The sequence below is a fragment of the Ahaetulla prasina genome, chromosome 11 (assembly GCF_028640845.1).
Source record: "Ahaetulla prasina isolate Xishuangbanna chromosome 11, ASM2864084v1, whole genome shotgun sequence".
Lineage (NCBI taxonomy): Eukaryota > Metazoa > Chordata > Lepidosauria > Squamata > Colubridae > Ahaetulla > Ahaetulla prasina.
In genome coordinates, this window is record NC_080549.1 from 27,707,233 (window position 1) to 27,733,001 (window position 25,769).

The 25,769-nt window shown below is 40.1% G+C and overlaps 1 protein-coding gene across 3 annotated transcripts in view; it reads left to right on the forward strand.

Moving 5' to 3' along the window:
• Positions 1-25,769, forward strand: part of ATRX (ATRX chromatin remodeler) — a 115,195-nt gene that overhangs the window by 87,952 nt on the left and 1,474 nt on the right. The window contains exons 20-34 of one of the 3 annotated variants that reach the window (XM_058197027.1): positions 338-475; positions 1,306-1,481; positions 2,486-2,603; positions 3,882-4,012; positions 4,181-4,269; positions 4,388-4,560; positions 9,298-9,448; positions 10,317-10,417; positions 12,605-12,713; positions 15,140-15,317; positions 16,778-16,972; positions 19,807-19,956; positions 22,505-22,630; positions 23,246-23,341; positions 24,446-24,574. In XM_058197027.1, the coding sequence (XP_058053010.1) occupies positions 338-475; positions 1,306-1,481; positions 2,486-2,603; positions 3,882-4,012; positions 4,181-4,269; positions 4,388-4,560; positions 9,298-9,448; positions 10,317-10,417; positions 12,605-12,713; positions 15,140-15,317; positions 16,778-16,972; positions 19,807-19,956; positions 22,505-22,630; positions 23,246-23,341; positions 24,446-24,574 (2,060 nt within the window). Of the gene's footprint in view, positions 1-337; positions 476-1,305; positions 1,482-2,485; positions 2,604-3,881; positions 4,013-4,180; positions 4,270-4,387; positions 4,561-9,297; positions 9,449-10,316; positions 10,418-12,604; positions 12,714-15,139; positions 15,318-16,557; positions 16,973-19,806; positions 19,957-22,504; positions 22,631-23,245; positions 23,342-24,445; positions 24,575-25,769 lie in introns of those variants that run through there. The other 2 variants (XR_009156720.1, XM_058197028.1) reach the window with 2 other exon arrangements.

A 25,769-nucleotide genomic window follows, 5' to 3' on the forward strand; every position in this document is an offset into this window, starting at 1 on the left:
AAAGTCCTGTCATAGCCCTGTCTGCCTACTTGTGAGAGAATGCATGTAAGAAACCATCCGAAAGTGTACATCCGGTAAAAATGCTACATGTACAGAATGCATTTTTGTCGTGGAAAAGCCTTTGCAGGACCCTGCTCAGCATGATGGCTGGCCAGCAGCACAGGTTGCCCATGTCTTTATATTGTATGGAGGGCTCTGAATAGCAGTTTAAATTGTCGGGTAAACAATCTGCCCCCTTTGGAGTTAAATGAATACACTTCTCTCCTCCATGACGTGGCATTTAATTTGTGTCCCATACTTGACCGATATCTCTGAGATGCGACTTCTGTAATTTCAGGCCCAGATTTTGTTATCTGCGATGAAGGACATATCCTAAAAAATGAAGCTTCTGCTGTTTCTAAAGCTATGAATTCTATCAGATCCAGGCGAAGGATAATTCTTACAGGGACGCCTTTGCAAAACAATCTCATAGAATGTAAGTACATTTTAAGAGGGAGCCAAACATATGTTTTATATCTATCTGCAGTTTCAGTGAAAATAAAATAGGAATAATATGTTCCATGCATCTTTGGTTTTCTCCTCACTGCTGATCCTTAAATATATTCAGTTTGATTATTTAACAAACATCTGCATTTATACATCTATGCACACCGTTTCCACGCTTACTAAATATATTTTTGCTGGTGCTCTCCTTGAATTTCTTCCCTCCCTGTTATTTGTGTAATGTGGTGTGACAATTTTAATACAATTCTGTTTTTTTTAAAAAAAACACCTCATACAAGGATAGGACTGTAAACCTGGGCCTTCAGGGATGGCAGCAGTCCTCTCTTGCATTGCGTTTTTTTTAAAAAAAAAAACAGTCAGAAAGCTGGCTCAGTTGTTCACCAATTCTGCTGCTGCTTCTGGAAAAGAATATTTTGCATGTCCAAACATTGCATCCATGTTACTTGACAGCAAGACTTCCGGAGGCTTTCCCTGGCTGACTTTGGCAGGAGGCTGAATTGCAGGGTGCTGGAAAGGGCTCTGCATCAGGCACCCGGCACGTTATTGCACAGATTGGGTGCAAAGCTCTGGCCCGATCCCCAGTTTGAACTGATAGTCCCTCTCTTTTAAAACAGAGAACAGCCTGAATCTGCTTCCAAACATTTCTTTATTTTATTTAAATATTTATAAGTTGCCTTTCTGGACCAAGGCCACCCAACTAGAGAAGGCCTCAGTGAATATATACTTGTCCATCTTCATTAAAGACTTGCAGCAACATTACTCTGCTGAAAGGAACTAAAAGTTACATTTTCCCTTCCTCAGATCACTGCATGGTTAATTTCATCAAGGAGAATTTACTTGGATCAGTTAAGGAGTTCCGAAATCGATTTATAAACCCCATCCAGAACGGCCAGTGTGCTGACTCCACTCTAGTAGATGTGAGAGTGATGAAAAAAAGGGCACATATCTTGTATGAAATGCTAGCTGGATGTGTTCAGGTGTGTGGATTTTGATTTGTGTTATTTTGCTCCATTGTGAAAGTTTAAAAATTCCTTACATCTGAAACTGAAACTCAGAGAGTTTTGACACTCTCCTGTCAACTGAAGTTGTACCTTTCCCTTAACAAGCAATCCATTACTCCTGATTAACAAGAAAGAAAAGATTTTAAAAGCTTTGATTTATCCACAGCCATTTGATTATTTTTATTATTTTAAAACGTAAACCCACCAGGCACGGGCACTCAGGGTGGCCTGTAATTACTGGATAATATCTATGGAAGATAATTTGGGGCAGAACTTTTAATCTTTTTAGTCTTGTGACCCACATTTCACCCCAAGCTCTGATGCGGGAGTCTCTTAACCTTTTCATTTTTTTTCTCCTTGTTTATTTGTGTTTCTACTTTCTCCTTCCCTCCCCTTTTAAAAATCTTTTGCAAAAAAGGGTGATAACTTAATTGTGTATGTCAGTCGTAGACAGGCAGTGTAAGGCGCATTGCTATAGTTGCATATTGGCACGATGCTGAAGTGTGGCTGTGAGCTTTTCCTTTCCTTCTCCAGAGCAGGAGAGTGCATAGTTATGGCTCCTCACCTGAATAAACCGTGATTACTCTTACCTTCAAGTGTTCATTTGAAACAGACTATACTTATCAAGTTGGCTTGTGTCATAAGGCTATATTTAAAATAACCACTGGCACGATGAAGTTAGTTAAACAAACAAACGAAAAAAAAGGTGAACATTTTGAAACTTTTCCCTAGGGAACACCAAAGCCTCCGTCTGGGGTACTTCCACTTAGCACTAGGTCTGAATCAAGCCTGACTTGTGACACAGGGTCGTTCCACTCGAGAGAGAGGTTTCTGTGCAGGGAATTTTTTTTTTCTTTCTAAGCATTTTGGTTGTTCCCTATATTTTAACTTACAACGTTTATTGACTCAGGGTTGATACTTTGATGCTCAAATGATACCATAGCACTGTTTAGCTTCTCTTTTTTCTGATCTAATTGTAGAGGAAAGATTATACAGCATTGACAAAGTTCCTGCCACCAAAACACGAGTATGTCCTAGCTGTTAGAATGACTCCCATACAGTGTAAACTGTACCAGTACTACCTGGATCATTTAACAGGTAAGGGTAATTCACTGCTTAATCATTGTAAAAGGAAAAAAAAAAAGAACCAGAGGATATTTGGATATGGAGTAGGCAAAGCTGAACAGCAGTGTGGGGTTATTATTATTTTTTTACCTTGATGAAGATGATTAGGGATAGTTCAGGTAATCTTGCTGGCTTGGTATCCAGGGAGAATGAGAATCTCCTTATATAGCTTGGTGGTACATTTGCAACTAGAGTCTTGGTTGCTGCAAAGTCTGTAGCAGACCTGGAAAAAGTCTAGAAGAGAGAACAGCCATAGAGCTTGGACGTTTTCTCCCCTACAAGAAAAGGGGCACATCTTGGAAGAGGAGGCAAATGTAAATTGTGTATGGTGCAGAGAAAGGACAGTTTTCTCCCTTTCTCCAAACCTACCGGGCTCATCCATTGAAGCTGACTGGGAGGAGACATTGGAACAGACCAAAAGGAGCAACACATAATTGACTTATACAATTCATTACCAGAAGACGTGGGGATGGACACTGGCTTCCATGACTTTAAAAAGGGATTGGACAAATTCCTGTGTGACAGATACAGTGCCAAGTATAAGTATTAGCTAAAACTTTATCAAATGTAAATTTTGGAAAATTTAATGGGTTTTGAATTTCCTCGACTATTTTAATTTTATGGGACATTGAGATTGAATGATAGAACTTTACTCTTAAAAAGTTAATATTCGACAGTTGTATATACAGTTATATGCATTGCATATATTGAAATATGATTTGCAATAGACATTAAGGCCTTATGAGGGAAAATATTGTGAATTTGTTTTTTAATAGAATAGAATAGAATAGAATAGAATAGAATAGAATAGAATAGAATAGAATAGAATAGAATAGAATAGAATAGAATAGAATAGAATAGAATAGAATAGAATTTTATTGGCCAAGTGTGATTGGACACACAAGGAATTTGTTTTGGTGCATAAGCTGTATGACATGCTAAATGACATAGGCATGTCATTTGCACATGTTTGCATGTGCAAATGCCATGCCTATAAATAATATAGATTGTCAAACCTGTAAAACAAGATGAAAGATGAATTTTTAGCAATTTTAAGAAAGAAAATAATAGTTCAGTTGCTGGAATCATCTGATTTCTGGTAGCAACGTTGCACTGGGAAAACCTTCTCTTACAAGTGACTAGGAAAAAGAGAGAGTGAATTCCTGATGCACTGCATAAAAGTGAGTTGATTTTGCTAAATTTACAGTTTGGTTAATCTGTTTCAAGTATGTAATTGAACTCCATTGTCAGGTGTTAGCAACAGCGGTGAAGGTGGAAGAGGCAAAGCTGGAGCTAAACTCTTCCAAGATTTCCAGATGTTAAGCAGAATTTGGACTCATCCTTGGTGTTTGCAGCTGGATTATATTAGCAAGGAAAACAAGGTAATCTACTTCTCTCTGTCTTGCTCTGCCTGCGGTGAGACAGTTCTATGGAGCTTCATTTTTTGATAACTGGTTCCATACTTCTTTCTATTTCTGTGTGTTTTAATTTGTGTTCTGAAAGTTAGAAACAAGGTTGGCTGTGCTTAATAAGAACGCCTGATTTTTCAGGGTTATTTTGATGAAGACAGTCTTGATGACTTCATAGTTTCTGATTCTGAAGAAACGTCAATGAGCTTAAGCTCTGAGGAAGATACCAAGTAAGCTGAGTTGCTCCTTTGAAACAGTAAATCCATTTATTGTTGGAATTGCATGTGAAAACAGTTGGGAATAAAATGAGTGCAACTGAAGAGTTTTCATGTTTAAATCTATTTTTAGAAAGAAGAAAACAAAGGGCAAGAAATCTAAGAAAGACAGTAATTCCAGCGGGAGTGGGAGTGACAATGACGTGGAAGTGATTAAAGTCTGGAATTCAAGATCTCGGGGAGGTGGAGAAGGAACGGTAGAAGAGCCAATCAACAACCCTCCCATCATTTTAAAGACAGAGGAAGGTAAGATTTTTAATGGAGGTGGAAGGCTTTTTGTAGTGGGCACTCAACGGCAACGAAACCCACCACTCCAGCTGCTGTGTGCTTATCATGGTTTTGTGCTCAATAGTGCTGCTTCTGCTCCTTTTTCTGGCCCTGAAAGTTTCTTAGCAGAGGTGCTTAACCTGGGCACTGCAGATCCTTGAGAGCTGGGGTTAGATTTTAGGGGCGGGGAATTACAAATTTATTTTCACTGATCTCTAACAAAGATTTTTTGTTTTTCCTTTAATGGATTAATAAAGAAACCCATATATTACTGTAAACAGTACAGCCATCTAGTTGGGTAATGAAACATCTGCAAGCAAACAAGCACCAAGAACTAACTAACTAACTAACTACCGTATTTTTTGGAGTATAAAATTCACCTTCCCCCCCCCCCAAAAAAAAGGGTGAAAATCTGGGTGTGTCTGATACTCTGAATGTAGCCCTGCCGAGCCTCTCAAACGGAGGTTTCAGAGGCTGAAAAAAGCCTCAGAAACAAAACTTCAGAAAAAAAGCCTCAGAAACAGAACTTCTGAAGCTCTGTTTCAGAAGTTTCAGAGGCAGAAAAAAAAGCAAGGCACAGAGCTCACAACCAAAGAACTTGCTGTTAAAATTCACCTCTAGGAACAGTTGATTGGGGGTATTCCGGGAGGCCGATCTACCCACCAATCAGCTTTTTTCTTATTTTCCTCCCCCAAAACTAAGGTGCGTCTTATACTCCGATGCGTCTTATAGTCCAAAAATATGGTATATACAATATATATCTATGTAGGTCTTGGCGTATTCAGATCTTTTCCTGTGTAAGGTTGAGAGTATCTTGGCGATGTTTCGACGAGGTCTCACTCATCATCTTCAGCTGGTGCTTACGGCTTCATGCTTGTGCAAGCAAAGCATGGTCGGAGCTGTCGTCTCTCTATAAATACTGGTGGAGAGTGTTGGCTTTGTTGCTGTAAGCGGGTTGGTTGGCTGTGTGGTTGCATCTTGATTGCACTCAAACCCATCCCACAGATGAAATACAACCACCATCTAGAAGCCAGACCACGTTGGCACCACCGGCTGCTGCGCCCCCCTCCGATCCCCACACAAAGCAAACTGACACATGCCATGAACACATGACAAGACTTGGAGCCAAACCAAAATCCGGGATGTTGCATCACAGCCATTTGCTCAGGATATTACATCACAGAACTCAAGAGGTCACAACACCAAAGCTCAGGACATTACAACACAACCAACCACCCAGGATGTTACAGCACAAGACTTAGGAGGTCACAATACCAGAGATCAGAACGTTACCACACAGCCCATTACCCAGGTCGTTACAACACAGAAGACTAATGGGCACACAACTAGGACCACACCCATACAGGATGCTGTGAAACAGCCGACCAATCTGCAAACATCCACTCCACTAACAATCAAGATGCAACCACACAGCCAACCAACCCGCTTACAGCAACAAAGCCAACACTCCTCACCTCCCCACCAGTATTTATAGAGAGATAGCAGCTCCGACCACGCTTTGCTCACACAAGCATGAAGCCGTAAGCACCAGCCTGAAGATGACGAGTGAGACCTCGTTGAAACGTCGCCAAGTTACTCTCAGCCTTACATGGGAAAAGACCGGAATATGCCAAGACCTACATACCTATACCTGTGAAATCCTACGAAAACAATATATATCTATATATCTACCATATTTTTCAGAGTATAAGACACACTGGAGTATAAAATGCAGCTTAGTTTTTGGGGAGGAAAATAGGAAAATAAAATCTGCCTACCATTAATTCATCTAGTTAGTTAACGTCCTTAGTCTGATCAGCTTCAGCACATTAGTTTGCTGGTTTTGAGTGTGCGCATGCGTTTTATCCCCTGCTTGGGGATCAGAAACAGCTTCTAAAGCACAGCTGAGAGTCGGAGCAGGCAGAGCATCACTTTACTTGCTAATGATGTGTTAGGGCTGAAAAAAAGCTTTGAAAAAGCTACTTAAGGAGTATAAAATGCATCCAAATTTCCAGCCTCTTTTGGGGGGGGGGGAAGTGTGTCTTATACTCTGAAAAATACGGTATATCTATATCACACACACACAATATACAATACACACACATATATAAATAATAACGCTTTACATGAATGTTTAAACACATCTTTCTGGGAAAGAATGGGGAGGCTTCACCATACATGAAAAAGAGATCATGGCGCAAAAAGGTTAAAAAACCCTGCTTTAAAGAGTCAAGAATGAACTGTGTGTAATATATTTGATATAAAAATGTGGCTTTTATTTTTATTTTTTCCTATATTCTCAACCCCAATGGATCCCAAAGGTAGTTTTCAATTAAAAAAAAATCAAAACAGTGAATTTGTGAAACATAACTTTTAATCAGCCCAATATAATGTTTCTTAGAAGGAAGTCCCAAAATTGGGATAAATAACAGGAGAAGTAGTGGAAGTGTACTGCTACTGTTCTGAAACTCAGAATTCCATATCCCAAAGTTAATGTGGAGCCAGACTTTAAAGGGCATGAAGATGGCAAAAGAAAAATCAGGGAAAACGACAGGAAGGGTAGTGAAAGTGCACCGTTATTTGTCAACAAGCTCAGGATTGAGGTACCACCTGATTTTAAAGGACTGGAGGCATGAAGATGGTGAGAAGCTGCATTTGAACACGAGTCATTTTGGTAGCTGGGCATCAAAGTTTGCATGGGAGAACTGGTGCCAGGTGGGGCTTGAATGAGGCAAGGTGCTCCTTTTATGGGGCACAAAGAAGAAAGGCAGCTTGGAAACCGCAATTGGTAAATTGCCTGAGTTGAAACAGTTTCTCTTGATGTGGCTTTTTGAACACAATTTTAGATGGAGAGTTGAAAGCAGCACTGTCCGTTTTCTCTGCTTGTGCTAGCAAAATGAAAATGTGACTTTGCCTCTCTGAAGCAGCAACCAAAGCAAAAGATGTAAATGCGTATTTTCTTGTTCTGAAGGATATTATTGTAAGGTGATCAGTCGTTTATTTAAATATTCCACCTAATGGATACTGCACTCAGCAAATTTGTTCTGTATGTGATAACACCTTTCGTCGTGAGCTAAAAACATATTTATTCATTCAAGCAGGACTGGCATAAATAGTTGATTTTAAATTGGGGTTTTAGTAATATTTTAAATTTTTAAATCTTTTAAATTACCGGCCGTTTAGTAATAGTTTATTTTAATTTCTTTTAATTGTATATATTTTGTATTTTATTCCTGCTGTACACCGCCCTGAGTCCTTCGGGAGAAGGGCGGTATAAAAATTTAATAAAATAAAATAAATAAATAAATAAATAAAATAGTACAAGGAGAAATTCCCATGAAAATAAACGCTGTAATAGTAAAATTGATGTTCCAGAAGGAGGAAAGTTTGTTCTGTATTTAAAATAAATCATTCTCTATATAATACACTAATGAAATGAAGATTAAGGCCACAGACTTATTCTGTCTAAAGAATGTAAGTGGCATAAATGAAGATAACATTGGAATCCAACAGAACATTGTAAGACTGCAGATGTTCTTATGTATGCCAGCCTTCTCCAACCAGGGGTCTTATCTTCCTGTTCAGTAGTGGGATATGTAGCCTTGGCCTTTGCTTTTAGGAAAGAAAGCTTTCACGACCATGCCCAGGGCCTGAAACGTGCGTAGAGATCTTGCATACTACCACTGTAATATCCTGTAAGCATTTTCCAGTACTAGAAATGACATGTGGGCTCTTGAAGGACAATAATGTATTGGTAATTTGCCTACATCTAGCAGAATTTCTTCATACACATGGATTGCTAATTCTTTGTCCATTGAACCTAATGGTAAATATATTGCACAAATGGCATACGTTTGTATAGAGTCTTACAAAGTAATACTTAAATATTTGCAATTCTGTGGAATCTTATATTTAATGAACTACTATAGTGCAGTAAATGATATGGTGATGCTTCATGCCATTTGGTGGGAAAGGAAACAAAATAAGTCTGAAATGTGCTATAAAACGGTCTATTTAAATAGCACCAGTATAGACAGAAAACACACACACACACACACACACACACACATGTTACAAAGAAATAGAGTATTTTGCAATTCAAGCTATTTCCTGGAAATGTAAATTTCAGATAATACACCTTTTGTTGAAATCCAGCTGAGCCAAGGTAGATATTATATTAACTGTGGTATTAAAAACTTAACTATTTGTAACTATTTGATAGTCTTTAGTACCAGGTTTCTAGCTAAGAACTTTTTGTTTTTATTTCCTAAACAAATGTCTCAATAATTGGCTGCAGATTTATTTGTTTAGCCTGGTTAGCTCATTAAAGTCACAGTGTATCACAGCCACAGAAAGAGCTGTGGGTAAAAAGAAAAAACCAGCCCCGACAGCAGGAGCTTCAGGAAGACAAGAAAAGGAGCAGATTGTCAGTCCAGAGGTCAATCCGATGTAGTGAAAGGAAATGGAGTGGAAAGATTATAGAAAGAAACTGTGCAAATAAATATTTTAGCTGTTTAGCTGCCCCTTCCCTGGTGAGGAAGCAGTGTGTGTTTTTCCCTTCTCTCCCTAAACCTAAGGACCAACACTCCTGTGATACTATCATCAAACTGTAAAGTTTGGCTAAGAAAGTATATTTTTATGGTTTGTTTGAGTGCTTGGAGAAGAGCCCGTGCTTCGCCTTTTTAAGTGACACCTTCCCCCCCCCACTTCTCTAAGGTAAAAGTACTTCCTCCAACCCTGGCAGCCCAGCCCCTGATTGGTATAAGGACTTTGTGGTTGATGCTGATGCGGAAGTGCTTGAGCATTCGGGGAAGATGATGCTCCTCTTTGAAATCCTGCGCATGGCCGAAGAACTTGGAGATAAAGTGTAAGCGATTCTTGGTGATTAGGAAAAAAAAAACCCTTCAGTTTTTGGGTTGCAATACAGGTAGTCCTTGACTTATGACCAAGATTGAGCCCAAAATTACAGTCAAACATTGTGCTGGTTGTTAAGCACACAAAGGGTCATGTGATCATGCCCAATTTTACAACTTTTTAATGATGGTCATTAAGCGAAGGTGGTGGTTCTTATTAAGCAAACCCATTGTCAGCAATGGGTGTTGTTTTGCCAGAAACTGGAAGGCCAAAATCTAGCAAAAAATATTATAAATCATGTTCATGTGACCACAGGATGCTACAAGCAGCCATAAATTTGGACTGGTTACTGAGTGACCCAAATGCCATCATGTGACCCCAGGGGAGGGCTGTCGGAACTTGGGCGGCGGGGTTTTTTGTTGTAACTTTTAACTCTTGCTAAATAAATGACTGCAAGTCAAGAACGATCCGTATTTGTGTGCTTTCCATGTCTCTATTCTTTTTGGCAGTGGAAGCAAATAAGTGCAGCTCGGGGTTGGTATGTTTTGTGGTTGGAGTCGTGAGGGTTTGGTTTTGTGTTGCAGATGTTTTGTTGCTAGGTAAGATGAGTGCAACAGTTAGCCTGCAATTCCTGAACTCACGAAATTCCCCTCTTAGGTGATGGAACATCTGCAGTCCAGAACCCCAAAGTGGAAAAACTTCAACAATGCAGGGGCTTTTCCCCTTAAGATTGCCATCCACATTCTGCTCTGACCAGCAAAACAAGCTTTTTAATATTCCCTTCCATGTGTAAACTGAATTGATGGCACCAAGCACAAGGCATCAGAATGCTAATTACCGTTGTGGAAACTGACCTTTCTTTTGCCAATTCCCATTTTCAGCTTAGTGTTCAGCCAATCTCTGATATCCCTTGACTTGATAGAAGATTTTCTGGAGTTAGCAACCCGGGACAAAGAAGAAGGAAAGCCAGTAATATATAAAGGTAAGTAAGCAAATACCTACTCTGAGATCTGGGAATATTCCACACTCACGTTCCCCATTTCTATATGTTCCATTCACAATGCAGCATAACACAGAGCCTTTAAATCCTGTGCTTTGTCCCTTTATCTGTCTTCTGAGATTGATTTTTTTCCTTTCCTATGTGGGTAACATTACTCTTGCTTTGTGAAAGTGCCTTTCTGTGCAAGGAGGCTGAGGCAGCCAATATTTCGTGGTCCTTTGGGACTCAGTCGAGATCTGCAGGGGCAGCAGCTGCTGAAACCGCTCAGCCAGAAGTCTTCCTCTTTGGTGCAGACTCTACTAATCTCACCACTGCGGTCTCAGGCTTAATATTTGGACTTTTGATTTTGTTTTCTGCCATCCTTGCCTTTCTGCAGCTTTTAGAATTCTGGAGAGCACTTGTTCATGGGTTTGTGGCATTTGAGTTCTTTTTGCCCAACTGTGTAGATGGCTCCTTTTACCTGCCTGATGAGCTTACAAACAAAAGGCCAAAAAACACCCACACACAGAAATGTGGAAGAGCGTCTCCCTTTGAAGTTAAAAAAAGTGGAGATGCGGGTGGGGGGAAGAGGAAAAAATTCTGTCTCTGAGCTGGCATGTTAAATAAGAGAGCATTATGAACAGAGGTGTCTTCGAGGCCCTAAGTTTCTGGTTGAAACCTATTTCTCTGGCTCTTTTGCCTGTCATGAGCTGGGAGAAAAGCATTGTGAGGCTCTTGTTATCTTCCTTTTTCTTCATTTATACCTTCCGTTTTTCCTTCAGTTATTATTTGTCCGTTCATCAAGTCATTCTTCTTTTTCAGAGGCAGAGATAAGGAATTGCCTATCCTACTGTGTTCAGAGCAGGAAGTGCTTTTTTGAAAGCCCCTCCTTGTATCCATATTCTTCACAGATCACAGTAGTGATTTTCTTATTTGGGAGAAAAATGTGAGGTTTCTCTAAAGCCATAGCTTAAGTCCCTGAATTCAGGAAGAATCTAATTCAGTGTCTCTCATTGGTGTCCAGTGTAAGATGGATAGACTGAACTCCCAGAGTTCCCCAGCCAATTGAGAAGGTTCAAAGACACTGATCTAATCTAACCATGGAATTAATTTGTTTGATTAATAGCTCTGGTTTAAGTGGTTCTCTATCCTGTGGGGTGGGGAGGCCTTTTGCTTTCTTGAAAAATTATAGCATTCAGGACTCCCTGAAATAACAACACAAATCCTCTACTTCTAGGGATAGCTACATTGCTTTAGTTTGAAAGCAGAGTTGTTAAAAATAGATTTTGCCTCATCATCCGTATTTTAAAATCTTTCTTGCCACTTACAGAGACTATAACAAGCTATTATAAATACTGTTTACAGTGATTAAGCATCAAATTTTAAAATTTATTTAGAAAATGTAATTTCCAGGGGACAGATCAATCAGTAGAAAAACCAGAAAACAATTTCCTGGAATATAAATCGCAGTGATAAAATACAGTTAACGTATCCATCTCTCCCTCCACCCACCCCCCTTTAAAGATATTAATTTAGTTTATTCTGCAGAATTTATACTTAACTAGTATTTTATTTGAAATCCTTCAAAACATAAGTTGCTTAAGTTGTAATGTAAATTGTTTAAATTAAGCATATAAAAACATGCTTAATTGTGTCAGAATTGAATACATCACATTCTATAAGTTACATTTCAGTTCAATAGTTTTAGTCTGTGGCAAAAACTATGTTAACCCTAACTTCAGGTTCTAAATTATTGTTAGATAATAAAAAATAGAATTTATTATAAGAACGATAAAACATGCTTTTGAACCTTAAATAATTTCTAGTGCCTCTTCTGTTTCTGTATTTCATAGGTGTTTGGAGTTAAGAGGGCAGAAAAAAAGTAATACTATTTTAAAGCAAGAATACAGTTTTTCACTGAGAAAACAACATACCATTTATACATTTCTTGAGTGCATGAAACAGAAATGGATACCTGGGGAAAGTCTGCTACTGTATGTCTCCATTGTGTCAAATCTAATAATTAGAAGGAGTCCAGTGGCATCTTTCAGACAGATTCAGTTAAAAGTTAGAGGCTTTCTTGAACTTTCATGAATTTCATAAGTAATATTTTAAAAAGAAACGGGAAATGATGATGGACCCTTGTCTCCTTGTACAATATACTTAACCCCGTGCTTTTTAAACTCCTAGGTGAAGGAAAATGGTTCCGAAATATTGATTATTATCGTTTGGATGGTTCTACTACTGCTCAGTCAAGAAAAAGGTGGGCTGAAGAGTTTAACGATGTAACCAACATCAGGTAAGAATGAAAGGGTGTGGAAGGAAGCCTAGTCTGTAGGCCAGTAGCCTGTGATTTTGGGGCCAGTCTATTCAATTGCCTCTTTTTCCAATCATTGAAATGAGAGTTACAAACAAATACGAAAGACTGTGGATATGAAAATCGCAGAAGAAATGCCATAGTATTACTATTAACAGAAGGTGTTAAAGCCTGTGCTTTAACATATACAGCCCAGCTATGTTAGAATGATGTTAAATTTGACCACTGAATCAGAGCCATACATTCTGGAATATGAAATTGGGAAACATTGTTAATAGGGAAGCTGCAGGATTTATCAGCAGAATTGTTTAAAAATCATATAAAATTATGCTATTAAATGCTCCGTGCAACTTGAAATGCATATATGAAGAACACCGCAGTTGGCAAGAGATCGGAAAGTATCAGCCTATATCCCAAAAAAGAGCATTGCTAAATAATGTTTGAAATGTTAACCAACCGTCTTACCTCGTGTGCCAATAAGTTAATGCTAGATTCCAATCGTCTTTGCAACAAGAACTGCCGGATATACTGTACATGCTGGCTCAGAAGAAACAGGCCATTCAGTGTCATATTCCTAACATCCAGTGGATGATGGAAACAGAAAGGGAATTGTGAAAAGCTACCTATTTTTACTTCACTGATTATACAACAGCTTTTGATCGTACACATCACGGTAAATTGTGGATAGCCCATAATGTATAATAAACTTAATGTACATGCTGGATTAGAAAAAAGAGGAAATGGACTTAAAATTGTTGCCTCAGAGATGCTGATGATATCTCTTTGATGGCTGAAAGTGAGAAAGGCTTAAGGAGTCACTTGTTAAAGGGGAAATTAGAGAGTGCAAGGCGGGTCTGCTGCTTAATATCCAGGAACAAAACCTCCTAAGGGTAGGTTAAAAGACAGGGCCGACCCAATACAACTAGAGAAGGAGTTGATGGAAAAACAGATGGTTTTCTTCTTGGGCTCACAAATTCATAGTGTGGTGAATTGCGAAGCCAGGATTTCCTAACCATGGCCAGTTCCAGTTGTGTGGACTTCCAATCCCAGAATTCTCATCAGGGGTCATGCTGGCTGTGGAATTCTGGGAATGGAAGTTCACATACAGCAACATTTCCAAGGTTGGGGAAAGCCTGCTTTAAGTGAACATTGTTGTCTGGCTTAGAAACTTAGATTCCTTTCTAGAGGCATTATGGACTACTCTAAGTAAAATTCCCATTTAGCTCAGCCAATACTTGTGTGTCCCTCCTCCACCCTTGCCCTGGGGCTGCTCCCACACCTAATGAGAAGAAAGGCATTTGCTGTTAGGCTTTCCTTTCAGAAAGGGATTCCAGAGTCATTTTCTGATAAGAGTTTGATTATTATAGAGTTCGACTTGCTGTCGGTCCTCTTCTTTGCCATGCGTATTTCCAATTTCTGACACATGTTGTATAGCATTGCACATTTTCTAAATTGAATAAATAAGAAAATATCATCTATTTTCTGCTGCAGAAATTTTTTTATATGGTCTTTATTGACACTTTTGGAGTGAACTTTTTTCCAACCATTTTTGGAATGTAATTTCTTAAAGTGAAGAAATGCACGGCAGATCGCTTTAAACTTGTGGAACAGGGAAAGATCATACAAATTATCTGAGTGCTGTTTTGTTCTAGTGGAACTTATTATCTCCGGAATAACAATTATAATATTTAGCTAAAACGTGCCTCTTCTAGAAGCCCAGATTTAGCTCATTTCATTTACATTTAAAGGTGATTGAAATTAAACAAAATTACTAAGATTTTTCTCTTCCTAGTTATGTACTGCTTTTCCATCTCACTTTTTAAAAATGCAGTTTGGTAAATTGTGGGGACTTGCCCAATGTTTTTTAAGAGACAAAAGGTTACATACTTTGGAGATAATTGAACGTTTCTTTCTGCTTCTATGTTAATATTAGGAGTGTGCAAAATGTTTTGTTTCAAAGTATTGCAAGGGTGGAATTTTGCAAAGTGTCTTGATTTAAGTTCAAAACTGAAGTTTTGTGTGCAAAATTTGTATGCTGAGCATTTTGGAAGCATCTCCAACCTGATAGTAGCTGTGATGCGAGCTCAGATGTGTAAATATCCTTTTTTTACATTTGGCATACAATTTTACACTGGAAAAGAAACATAATATGTAATGTCATGCTCAGAATGTTTTACACTACTTCATAATCTCTTTTCAAGATTAAATATGCCCAAATGGAATTTGCAGTTTAATTAGTACATCCATCCTACGATCCTCAGAATTCTATTTTATACTGATAAAAGCATTGTCCTTTTCCTTTTTCACCAAATTTAAAGAATATTCAATATACTTCTCTGTTTTTTGGCAGACTATATCTTTTTAATTTCGTACAAAGTAAACTTTATTTATTTATTTATTTATTGCAGAGGCCGTTTGTTTATTATTTCTACTAAAGCAGGATCCCTTGGGATAAACCTAGTAGCAGCAAATAGAGTTATTATTTTTGATGCTTCTTGGAACCCATCTTATGATATTCAGAGTATCTTCAGAGTGTATCGTTTTGGGCAAACTAAACCAGTATTTGTGTATCGATTTTTAGCTCAGGTAAGTCAGAACAGAATCTGTTCCAAATAATTGAAGTCTGATTTTTCAAGTATATTTGGAATACACAACCCATTGTAGTTCAAATTTTTAACATTCTACAGAACAGATCACAATGATGACACTTGTCTAATGTATTGTCATATTTACTAATTTTATTGTAGGTTAATTAAAGTTATTTTTCAAAAGACATAATCTTTATTTTAAATCTCATTCAGGTACATTTTCAAACTGTCTTAGATGCTATGTATTTCTCTTTCGAATAGAATAGAAACATTATTTAGTTATCCAACCAAATTAGAAGTATAAAACTAATACAAAGATACAAATAGATAGAAAGAAAACAATAGGATATGTTCGCAGTAAATTATCACCCATATAGTTAACCCTAATCGGATCTAAATATTCCGTCCTCTTTGAAATGGCCTTTGAAATAAAGAGAGTGTGGTTCAAAAAGTAAGACAATTTCTCTTGGGTGCCCTGATAACATTTTAGTTTTTAAATAAGAATCTAAATAAGCCTCCTGGCTAGGGAACTTTGGACGTTGAAGTCCACACATCATAAAGTCACTAAGGCTGAGAAACACTTCGATAGAGAGTATACTGAGAGAGGATGCTGGACCACAAATCCTTAGACCTGATCTAGTGAGAAAGATTTCAAATGGTGTAAAGTACAATCATGTTGTACGTCGAAAGATGGAATACTGTGACCACCCCCTGTGGAGTATGGCTGAGGAACTCTTCTGTAGGTTGGCAGTCCCCAACCTTTCCAGTTTTGCAGACCGGGGGGGGCGGGGGGGAGAGAGTGGAGGGGAATGGTCCCATGCAAACTGCATGCGTGTCTGCTGCTTCTGCTCCCTGGTTCTGAACCAGCCACGGATTGGGCGCCTCTGCTGTGGGTGGTTTTCCTGTGGGAGGAAGAAAGGAAGCCCTCAGTTGCCCGTTCTTCTCTGTAGAAGGGATTTGCATTGATGTTAGCATGTTTTCAGAGCCTGCCAAAGAGTGAAGCGTTTTGATATCATCATAAGGTCTTGGTAGCCAAATGATGTTTGCTAACGACACATCAGGGAATAGATTCTAGTTTGCCAGTTTGAGGGGCTGAGTTGATTCAAAGGGCATAAGCAAGTCTTCGGGTACCTTCTAGATTTTGGCCATGTGCTGTGTCAAGTTAAATTTCTGCTTTTAATTTTCTGGAAATGATAATATCATTTGCATAATTCTTGTTACTGCCACCATCCATGAAGTTGGCATCGTGAACTTGTAGTAACTTTCTACCTGCCTTTAAAAGCATGCTCACCTGAAGAACAGGCTAATCATCTAATCAGAACAACTACAATATTAGGTGAGTGAGTGAGATTAAAGCTTCTTGAAGGAGGTTCACAGTTTACGAGCCTGCTGGAACTAATAACAAACATAGCAAAACACTAATACCAGGGCCAGCATTGATGTGTTTTTCTTTTAAAGGGAACCATGGAAGACAAGATCTATGATAGACAAGTAACAAAACAGTCACTGTCTTTCCGAGTGGTTGATCAGCAACAGGTTGAACGCCATTTTACCATGAATGAACTCACAGAACTCTACACCTTTGAACCAGACTTACTGGATGATCCCAGTTCAGAAAAGAAGAAGAAAAGAGACACGCCCATGTTGCCCAAAGTAAGCTCCTCTATGCAGTTAGCATCTGTAGTTGCAAAAGATTTAAGCCTTCTGTCCTTGCTGGAAAAAGGGAACCAGAACGGCAGGAGGGCTCTCTACTCTTCTCATTCATTTCTGACCACAGCCAGTTAGATACGGTGGCCAAATTTGCAAGCCCAAGAATAGTATCTTCTCTTTGTTATCATCAAAGAGCCTGTTGTCATGGTCACTTGGTAAAGTTCTGGTAAAGAGCTCATCTTCCTTATATTGATGCAGAGGTTGTTTTTGTTTTTGTTTTGCTTTGAGAAGAATGTGAAAATATAATACTATTCTAGGCTTTCAACATGCTGGAATTTAGCTTTATTCTGAGGGTCTCAATGGAAAGGAGTGCTTGCTTAAGATAGTTTAGATGGTCATTGCTTTTTGCCCAACCTTTAGAATCATCTTGTCAGCCAGCTGATCACTTGGTTGACAAAAAGCCATCACCTATTTCCAATCGCCAAGCTGTATGTGAGCCATCTGACTAGCCAGAGAGAACAAAAGGAGATGTGGGGGATCCTGGTTTCTTTTGCCCACGTGAAGCCATCTTTCCTTTGAGCCTGCTTTCCTGCAGGATCCTCCCCGCTCCAGGGATGGCTGGGAATGGGAACCATTGCATTGCTTCTCACTCCCAGCAGCCCCTTGTGCAAAGGTGGGGTAATACCTATTCAGACTTCGTAAATGCTTACGTTTCAGTCCTAATTTTTAAAAAAAAAACGTTTAAAAGTAAAGATAATGGTATGAGATACAGATGAATACAGGTAGTCCTCAGCTTAGGTTCACAACTGAGTCCAAAATTGCTAAGTGAGTTTTGCTCCATTTGATGACTTTTCTTACCACAGTTGTTAAGTGAATCATTTCATTTGTTAAGCTGGGAACACGGTTGTTAGGTGAATCTGGCTTCCCCATTGACTTTGCTTCTCAGGAGGTTGCAAAAGGGGATCTCGTGACCCTGGGGCTCTGTGACCGTCATAAATAGGTGTCAGTTGAGGAGCGTCTGAATGTTGACTCTGTGACCCTGGGATGCTGCAATGATTGTATGCATCTCTGGGCAGAGGAAATACCTGAAAAGAAAAAGCAGCTACCCAAAAACTATCAGCTGCTGTGTCCTCATTTGATTAGGAAACAACAAAACCTCACTTATTACCATAGAAACATTCATTCTTTGTGTTTTTTCTACACGATTGGTGTTCATTGTCAAATTCTTTGGGACATAATATTATTAGAAAGATTATTTTAGGAGACAATTTATATGATCATATAATAGTCCGTAGCTATATTTTGTTCAAAATTGTTTTTGAAATAAGTCTGCACATCTCCAACCAGAATTGTATACTTTTAACTGAATGAGAGTACTGGACAAAGATTTCATGAAAGTAGAAATTTTACCTTTCTATCCATTCTGTATACTGAATAGAAATCGCATTTCAGACAAAGCAATACAGATCTATCAGTTAACTACATTGGCATGGTGTGCCTGGATTAAATTGCACTGTGTTTAACCGTATTGTTTCCACAGGAACTAATGTACATGTGTATCTTAAGAATTCTGCAGTCAGTTAAATTTTGTTGTACGAAGTATGAACAAGATCTTACTACGTATGTCAACTGAGCTTTTGGACATGGCTGTCTTTTCAGTTGGCATATCCTCACATTCGATTTTACTAGCTGTCTCCCCCTCTTAGATATCCCAGTTTACCTTCTTATATTGCCTTCCCCTGAATTTGACATCCTGCAGGTCTAGAATGCAACCTCCATGATTCATAACCAGCAGGGGCTATTTTAAAAAATATTTATTGATGGATTTGACTTGTATCCCACCTTATTTTATGAGTTTCTGGGAAATCTTGGGGCCTGGTAGGTTGGGAGAAAATGGCTTTCTACTTATATTCCAAAGATTTCTGTAAATGCTTGTGCTACCCACATAAAGGTGTCGGGCAAAATATAGTTTCAGTTTAATCTAAGTGAGCTTTGGATCTGTTACCTGTTTTCTGTCTCTCTGTGTTGAAGTTTCTGGGCTTGTGCTTGAGATTCTTTAGAAAGGGAACGGGTTTTTTATTTGCTGCTTCACAAGTTAGAATATTTTTACACACACACACACACACACACACACACCCATCTAAGGTGCTTGAAACTGAACATTGGTGAAAAATCCAAAGTCACTCGGGGAGCCATATTGCTGTGGGGACTTTCACCCAGATCTCTTATCCAAGATTGAATAAGAGATTAACTTTATGTAGCAGAAAGAGGCTCCCTATCAGTAACTAAATGCAAATGTTTTTCAGCTGAAAACAAAGAGTTTTAGCTAGAAGGACACATTCAGTTCCAAACTAGAGAAAGCCTTAATCCTATGGAGCGAATGTTTTCCCCCCAGTAGATATCCTATGACTGAGTGAAAACACCATATTAAAACCTCTCCCAGTGTCTGCCTTGAGTTAGTCAATCCACACTAACATAGTTCACATTTGACCATTCTGATAGTTTCAAGCTGTGAGATGCATTAGATAGTCAAGGAGAAAATGCAGAATTTTAAGGAGCAAAAGTACTTAGTACTACTTCGACATTTTAAAAAGTATTTCTAGATGTAAACTGCTGCAGGTTCATTTATGGAAGTGCAAATAGCACAGTTTATTGCTTTTCAGCCTCAGAACTACATAATCATGAATTCTGGTTTGAAATCAGTTTTGCAAACAGGATTGATGAGCTACTAAATTTAAAACATTTATCAGTTATTACTATGCCTGCTTCTAGAACTTGGCTAAGGCAAACCTTTTTACCAGATAGGCACATAACTATGTTCTACTGTTTTTTACTAGGACACAATTCTAGCTGAACTGCTGCAGATTCAGAAAGAACATATAGTGGGTTATCATGAGCATGATTCCCTTCTGGACCACAAAGAGGAAGAAGAATTAACGGAAGAAGAAAGGAAGGCCGCTTGGGCTGAATATGAAGCTGAAAAGAAGGTAGGTTGCATTAAACCATTACAAAAATACTAGGTAGTATATTCTTCAGAACAACCAAGCCTGTATTCTACATCAGAGATAGGAACCTCTACCTTTCTAAATCATGGTTTAGGACAGCATCACCCCCTCAGCAGGAAAATTTATGAGCATTGCAGTTCTACAACTTCTTGAAAGCCATAGATCCTTGTCTGTTCAGTTGTCTAAAGAGAGAAGCATTGCTTCTAGCATGAATAGTCGTCTACTGTAGGATGTCTTTAACAAAGAAATTACAGTGGAATTCCATTCATCATGAGGAACTTGTACTTTGCTGTGGTTTTTATGATCTTAGAAACTTTCAAGATATCAGACTTTTTCTCAGGCCCTAATATAATACTTCTTTCTCCACTTTTTCTAAACTTTTAACTGTGAGGTGACTTGGTCTGAGAGAGATTGGCTAATTCAAGGTCACCCAATAAACGGCTTCATTTAAGGGGTGGACTTGAACTTGGGTCTCTCCATGTTCGGTCCAACTATGCTAGTTGCCCTCATTTAGAAATGTGAAGCTTCCACGGGCTCCCTTTGATTATCCTTTTCCTGACTCTTTGTATCAGTTCAGGGGAGGGTTGGTTCTGGGGAGACCGTTCAGTTTTGGTTTTTTCCTAGGTGGGTCCTGCTCTCCCTGTCCAAAAAGGTAGCAAGAAATGATTAAATCTTCTCTTTGCCCAGAAAAGCTGGCAATTCAGCTGGACCATTATTGTCTCCAAGACGATTAAGGAAGTTTGTACTTCCCAACTCTAAACACTGATTAGTTTAACCCATTTCCTTTCGTTACATTTTCAGATGAAATTATGATCCTGAGATTTCTTTGGCTACTTTTGATGAGTGACTTTTAAAGCTGGCTCAAGAGAATGCAGCCATCTGGTTCTCTTAGATATCCTGACGGTTTCCGATACCATTAGCAGTTTTATTCTCCTGGACCAGTTTGTAGGGCTGGGACTTAGCTGGGTGTTTTGCAGTAGTTTCCGCCTTTTCTGTCAAGCTCTCTTCGGATTGAGGAGCAGAAAGGGGGAAGTGCTGTCACTCCATGCCTAGTTTTTTTGTTCTTTGCCCTATCACGGTGGGCGTCAATGGGTGGGGGAGTGCCAAAATACCCATCACAACACTACACCTCTTTAGTACATGCCTTAGGACAGTGATGGCTAACCTTTAAGGGGTGGGTGGGTTGTGGTGTCGTGCGCATGCCCACACCCATAATTCTATGTGCCACGCCCCGGTGCATGCGCCCCCCCCACTCCCCCTACTCCTGGCTCGTGATGGCCAGGTAGGCCCACTTTTCTCTGTCACCTGACTCCAAAGCCTTTCTAGGAGTCTGGGGAGCCCCCAAAAATGGCCTCCCCGCCCCCCGGAGGCCCTCTGGAGGCTGAAAACAGACCGTTTGCCAACTTCCGGTGGGACCGGAAGGCCTGTTTTTTGCTGTCCCAGAGCCTCTCTAGGAGTCGGGGGGGAGGGGCGAAAATGGCCTCCCCCCCCTCCCCCGGAGGTTCTCTGGATGCCAGAAATGGCCTGTTTGCCAACTTCTGGTAGGACTGGAAGAGATTGGGTAACGTTTGAAATGGCGTAGGGTTTCCTGCTTGAGCAGGGGGTTGGGCTAGAAGGCCTCCAGGGTCCCTTGCAACTTGGTTCTTCTGTTCTTTTGAGATGGGTCTGGGTTGGGAGGAATTCTTGCCTTGGCTTTCCCCTCCCTTCCAGCTGTTAAGATAAGGACCTTCTGCTGCGCACCTGTGTTGCAGCAGGAGGTTCTGGTCTCCTCTTTTTATCCAACTGTTCTGGGGACCCCAGAATCCCCTCAGTTTTGGTTTGGACCTCAGGTTCTGGAGCCCCCTTAAGCTATTCAGCTGCGGATAACTGCACTCCTGGACTTGAGCGTAGGTCTTTTTAGGCCAACCGAGTTCCCTCATTTCAGTTGCAAATACCTCTACAGATTGAAATTTTCCCCTGAACAGACTTCCCAGTATTTTATTAATTCACGCTGTTCTATTGGCTTCTTTCTCAGGGCTGTGATGCTGTTAGAGGTATCATTGCAGAACATCAGTGCTAGTTTATAGTTGCAAGGGAAGGTTCAGGAAGTGGTCTTTAAAAACTGCAGGGTGACATTTAAGCCAACTATATATTTTATTCCCTTTGCTTTGTTTTCATGCTATTAGCATTTTTGTTTTGCAAATTAGGATAAAGATCTGTTTGTTGTATAATTCCTCCAGATCAAGAGCGACAGCGTTTTTCTTCATTTATGATGATCTAGGAGCTCCTTTGAGCTTGAGACATCACTTCTGATTATTAATGAAATGTTGTTTATATATTTTTTATATTCCAAGGCTTGGATAACTCATGCTAACTATATACCACTTTCATCAGCTGGATTTAGGCTAGGCATGCATATTTTCAGGCAAAACAAGTTTACCAAATTCCACTCTCTTGTGCCAGTCCCTGTTATCACTTTGACTGTTCCGATTATTTCTCAGTAGCCAAACTTCCATCTTCAATAGTCAAAAGTGCCATTCTGGTTTTTTAGGGTCTGACAATGCGCATCAACATGCCAGCGGGGCCAAACATGTTTCCCCCCAATTTCACGTCTCAGACTCCATATATTCCTTTCAACTTGGCGGCCTTGTCTGCGATGAGCAACCAGCAGTTGGAGGTAGGTGGCCGAGTTATATTCTGCCTTTCATTTTGAAGTTTGAGGGGACTACGTAGTTCTCTTCCTTCCCATTTCCCCCCACAACAGTCTTGTGATGCTCTCATCACCAATTTCCTACATTTTGCAATGAACATTGTCTTTTTAATCTGTCCCTTGATGAAATGTAGATAACAGCATTTTTTAAAGAATTCCATAGCTCATATCTTTTGTTAAGTCTTATTGTTGTTTCCCACCAAAAGTGTTACACTTTTGTACAGTGTGGATTTCTGAGATGCATTGTTACAGACCAAATCATGAGCCCTTAATTGCTTTCAGGAGAATTAGTTTGACTATAAAAACTGCTGATTCCATGTGGATTGCTAAGTGAAGCAAAGCTGCTGCTAGGTGAAAACGTTTGTGTTTTTACATCTGTCTCCAGGATGGGTAAATTGCTTTCCTGTCTGGAGCCCCATGGCCTGGTTTGAAATGGGACCCTGGGTTTGCATGATTTAGACATATAACAGGATATGTACACATGCATGTGGGCAGTATGTGATACAAAAATTCATTCCCTTTGAGGACACCTCAGTTTCTGACTGCTCAAACAGTTTTGATGACTTCCAAAATTCCTTCCAGGACCTCATTAATCAAGGCAGGGAAAAAGTTGTGGAAGCAACGAACAATGTTACTGGAGCAAGAATTCAACCCCTTGAAGACATTATTTCCTCTATAGTAAGTGTGGTAGAAAATGCGATCATCCATTTTTGTTCTGAAATTGTAACTTCTTTCAAATTGTCGTGTCATATTCAAACTTTTGGTGATAAATTGCTACTTCTTTTGTCCGGTTTTATATTTGATTTTTTTTAATGGGTCTTTTAAAAACAGACATATTTCTTTTGCAGTGTAATGTTATATAAAAACACAGGATAAAAATCTAATGAGGAGAAGGAGGAGTTGTTTATACAGTGGGAAAGATTTAAATTTTGGCCCTGAGATCAATTGACAACTGTTTAGAGTTGTCCAGGTTAGATGATTGTTAATGAGCGTAGACTGTGAGACTGTTATTCAACAATGTCACTGATTCTCATTAATAACGACCAACCAGTTTATTTGGAATCTCCAGAATAAAGTCTGTGCTCAGATACGTTAACTGGGAGTTGCAGCAATGATGAAAGCAGATGTGAAGATGTAACTTCTGGAGTGGTTCTGGAGTTCCTGATCAGATGATGCTCAGTTTGTGTGCGATCTCTTTGTGGATGGCATCAATTGATTGTGTGTGGAAGGAAGGCTCCTCTGGACACGGCTGGCTTCATAGAAGGACAGGGGACAATCCATGCATGTTTCCTCAGTGAGCTTCAAGCCCAGCCTGAGCCAATTTCAGTAGCGCTGACCCTTTTGCAACTGTCTCTTCCTTACTCTGCTCCCCACTCACGGCAACTCCTGTGCAAGGCCTCGGCAGAGCAGCCCTCTGGGGGAAGCAGCTCCTGACTCTGCACCAGCACTGGGAGGGAAGGCCCCACGGCCTGGCACAATGAGGGGAATTCCTGCCCAGGTGATGCCACAGATAGTCTGCTGCTTCCGTGTTTCCTTGCCAAATCCCTGGAGAGGCAAGGATTTCCCCACCAGTTTTTGCCTGCAGGCAGAATTGGCAGCAGCTCCGTTTCCTCTCTGCAATTTCACTGCTGACCCCCGGTGGCTTCAACCGGAGAGACTCCCCAGTATTTGTGTGGGGTTGCAGCTTCTCAGGCCCAGGCTTCCTTTCCTTTGAAGAGCAGTTGGGATTCGTGGAGAAAGGGCGACTCCCCTGAAAGCCTCTGTGATGCTTTTCTTTTGCAGTGGAAGGAGAATCTCACCCTCACAGAGACGCAGGTCCAGGCTTTGGCTCTGAACCGCCAGGCAGGCCAAGAGTTGGATGTGAAGCGCCGAGAGGCGATCTATAATGATGTCTTGACCAAGCAGCAAATGGTGAGGAAAAAAACCCCTCAGTCTTGGTGGTATATGCAGGGAGGTCAAAAGCGACTCATTTGGATGCAGCTTGTAGTATCCCTCCCACCCCAAGTTGTATCCCAGTTCATTTGGAAGCACCCAGGCAACCTTTGGATGGCAGAACGAAGGGGTAAGATCTCTAGTCTGGCCGAGTGCCCAAAATGTGAAGCCCTTCATTTCCCTTTCCGTGTAGCCGTGTAGTGAGACAAATGCTTAATGAGGAATATTGGAACAATTTGCTTTTACCCCCTTTTCCTTCTCCCTTGGTGGATTGGGCGCAGGGGAGCGTCAAGTATGGTTGATTCCTGGTGACTACATAGACAGATCCGTTGAGTTTTGTGGGGTGTGATTTTGGAAGTGGCTCACCCTGACATCCTCCTCCTTAGGGCTGAGCGAGAGGATGGTTTTGTGCCTAGGACAAGACTAGAACTCTGGCTCCCCCCATTTCTAGCCCTTAGAGTTCCTAGCCTCTAAACCCGACTAGCTGTAGTGATATTGGGATAATAACGTGATAAGGTTCCTGGAAGGATTTTTCAGGAAGGCTCCTTAGAAACAGCAGCACATAAACCTTGCATCGCATTTTTCGCAGCCTGGAGTCGGTGCCATTTTTGGCCCTGGTCTTCTATTTCAGATGGATGTAAAGATATCAGAATGTGCATTTGCATTTTTCCCCTTTCGTGCCTCAAAGTCAATTTAATTTGTCAGTTTAAGTGGATTGAAAATCGCATGCCTTTAGAAACAGCTTTCAAAATATAAAATGGAATAAGGCAACAGTGGAGTTGTGTGGGGTCCGACTTTTCCGTGCTTCAGTGGGGCTTTACCCCCTAGAAAGGGCCACCTCTCAAGGCATTAAGGCCCGATAAGATGCAAGGTAGGTAAAGGATTGCAAGATTACAGGGTAGCACTTGAACATTTCTGATGAGACATTCTGTGAAACTGGCCATAATCTAAAACCTCTATAAATAGAAACCATCCTTGGCTCCATTTGTTGAGAAAAATATAGTTGTATTAGAGGTCAGGTGTATTTGAGTATTGCCAAAATCCCTCAGTTCTACTCCCCCTCCAACTGTCCCTCCCTGCCCACCCCACGGATGTTTTCCCCAAGATGTTTTCATCCCGGTCAGTTCAAGTGCAGCTTCTCTACGGCTCCCTCCTTCTTCCAGCTGGGTGACTT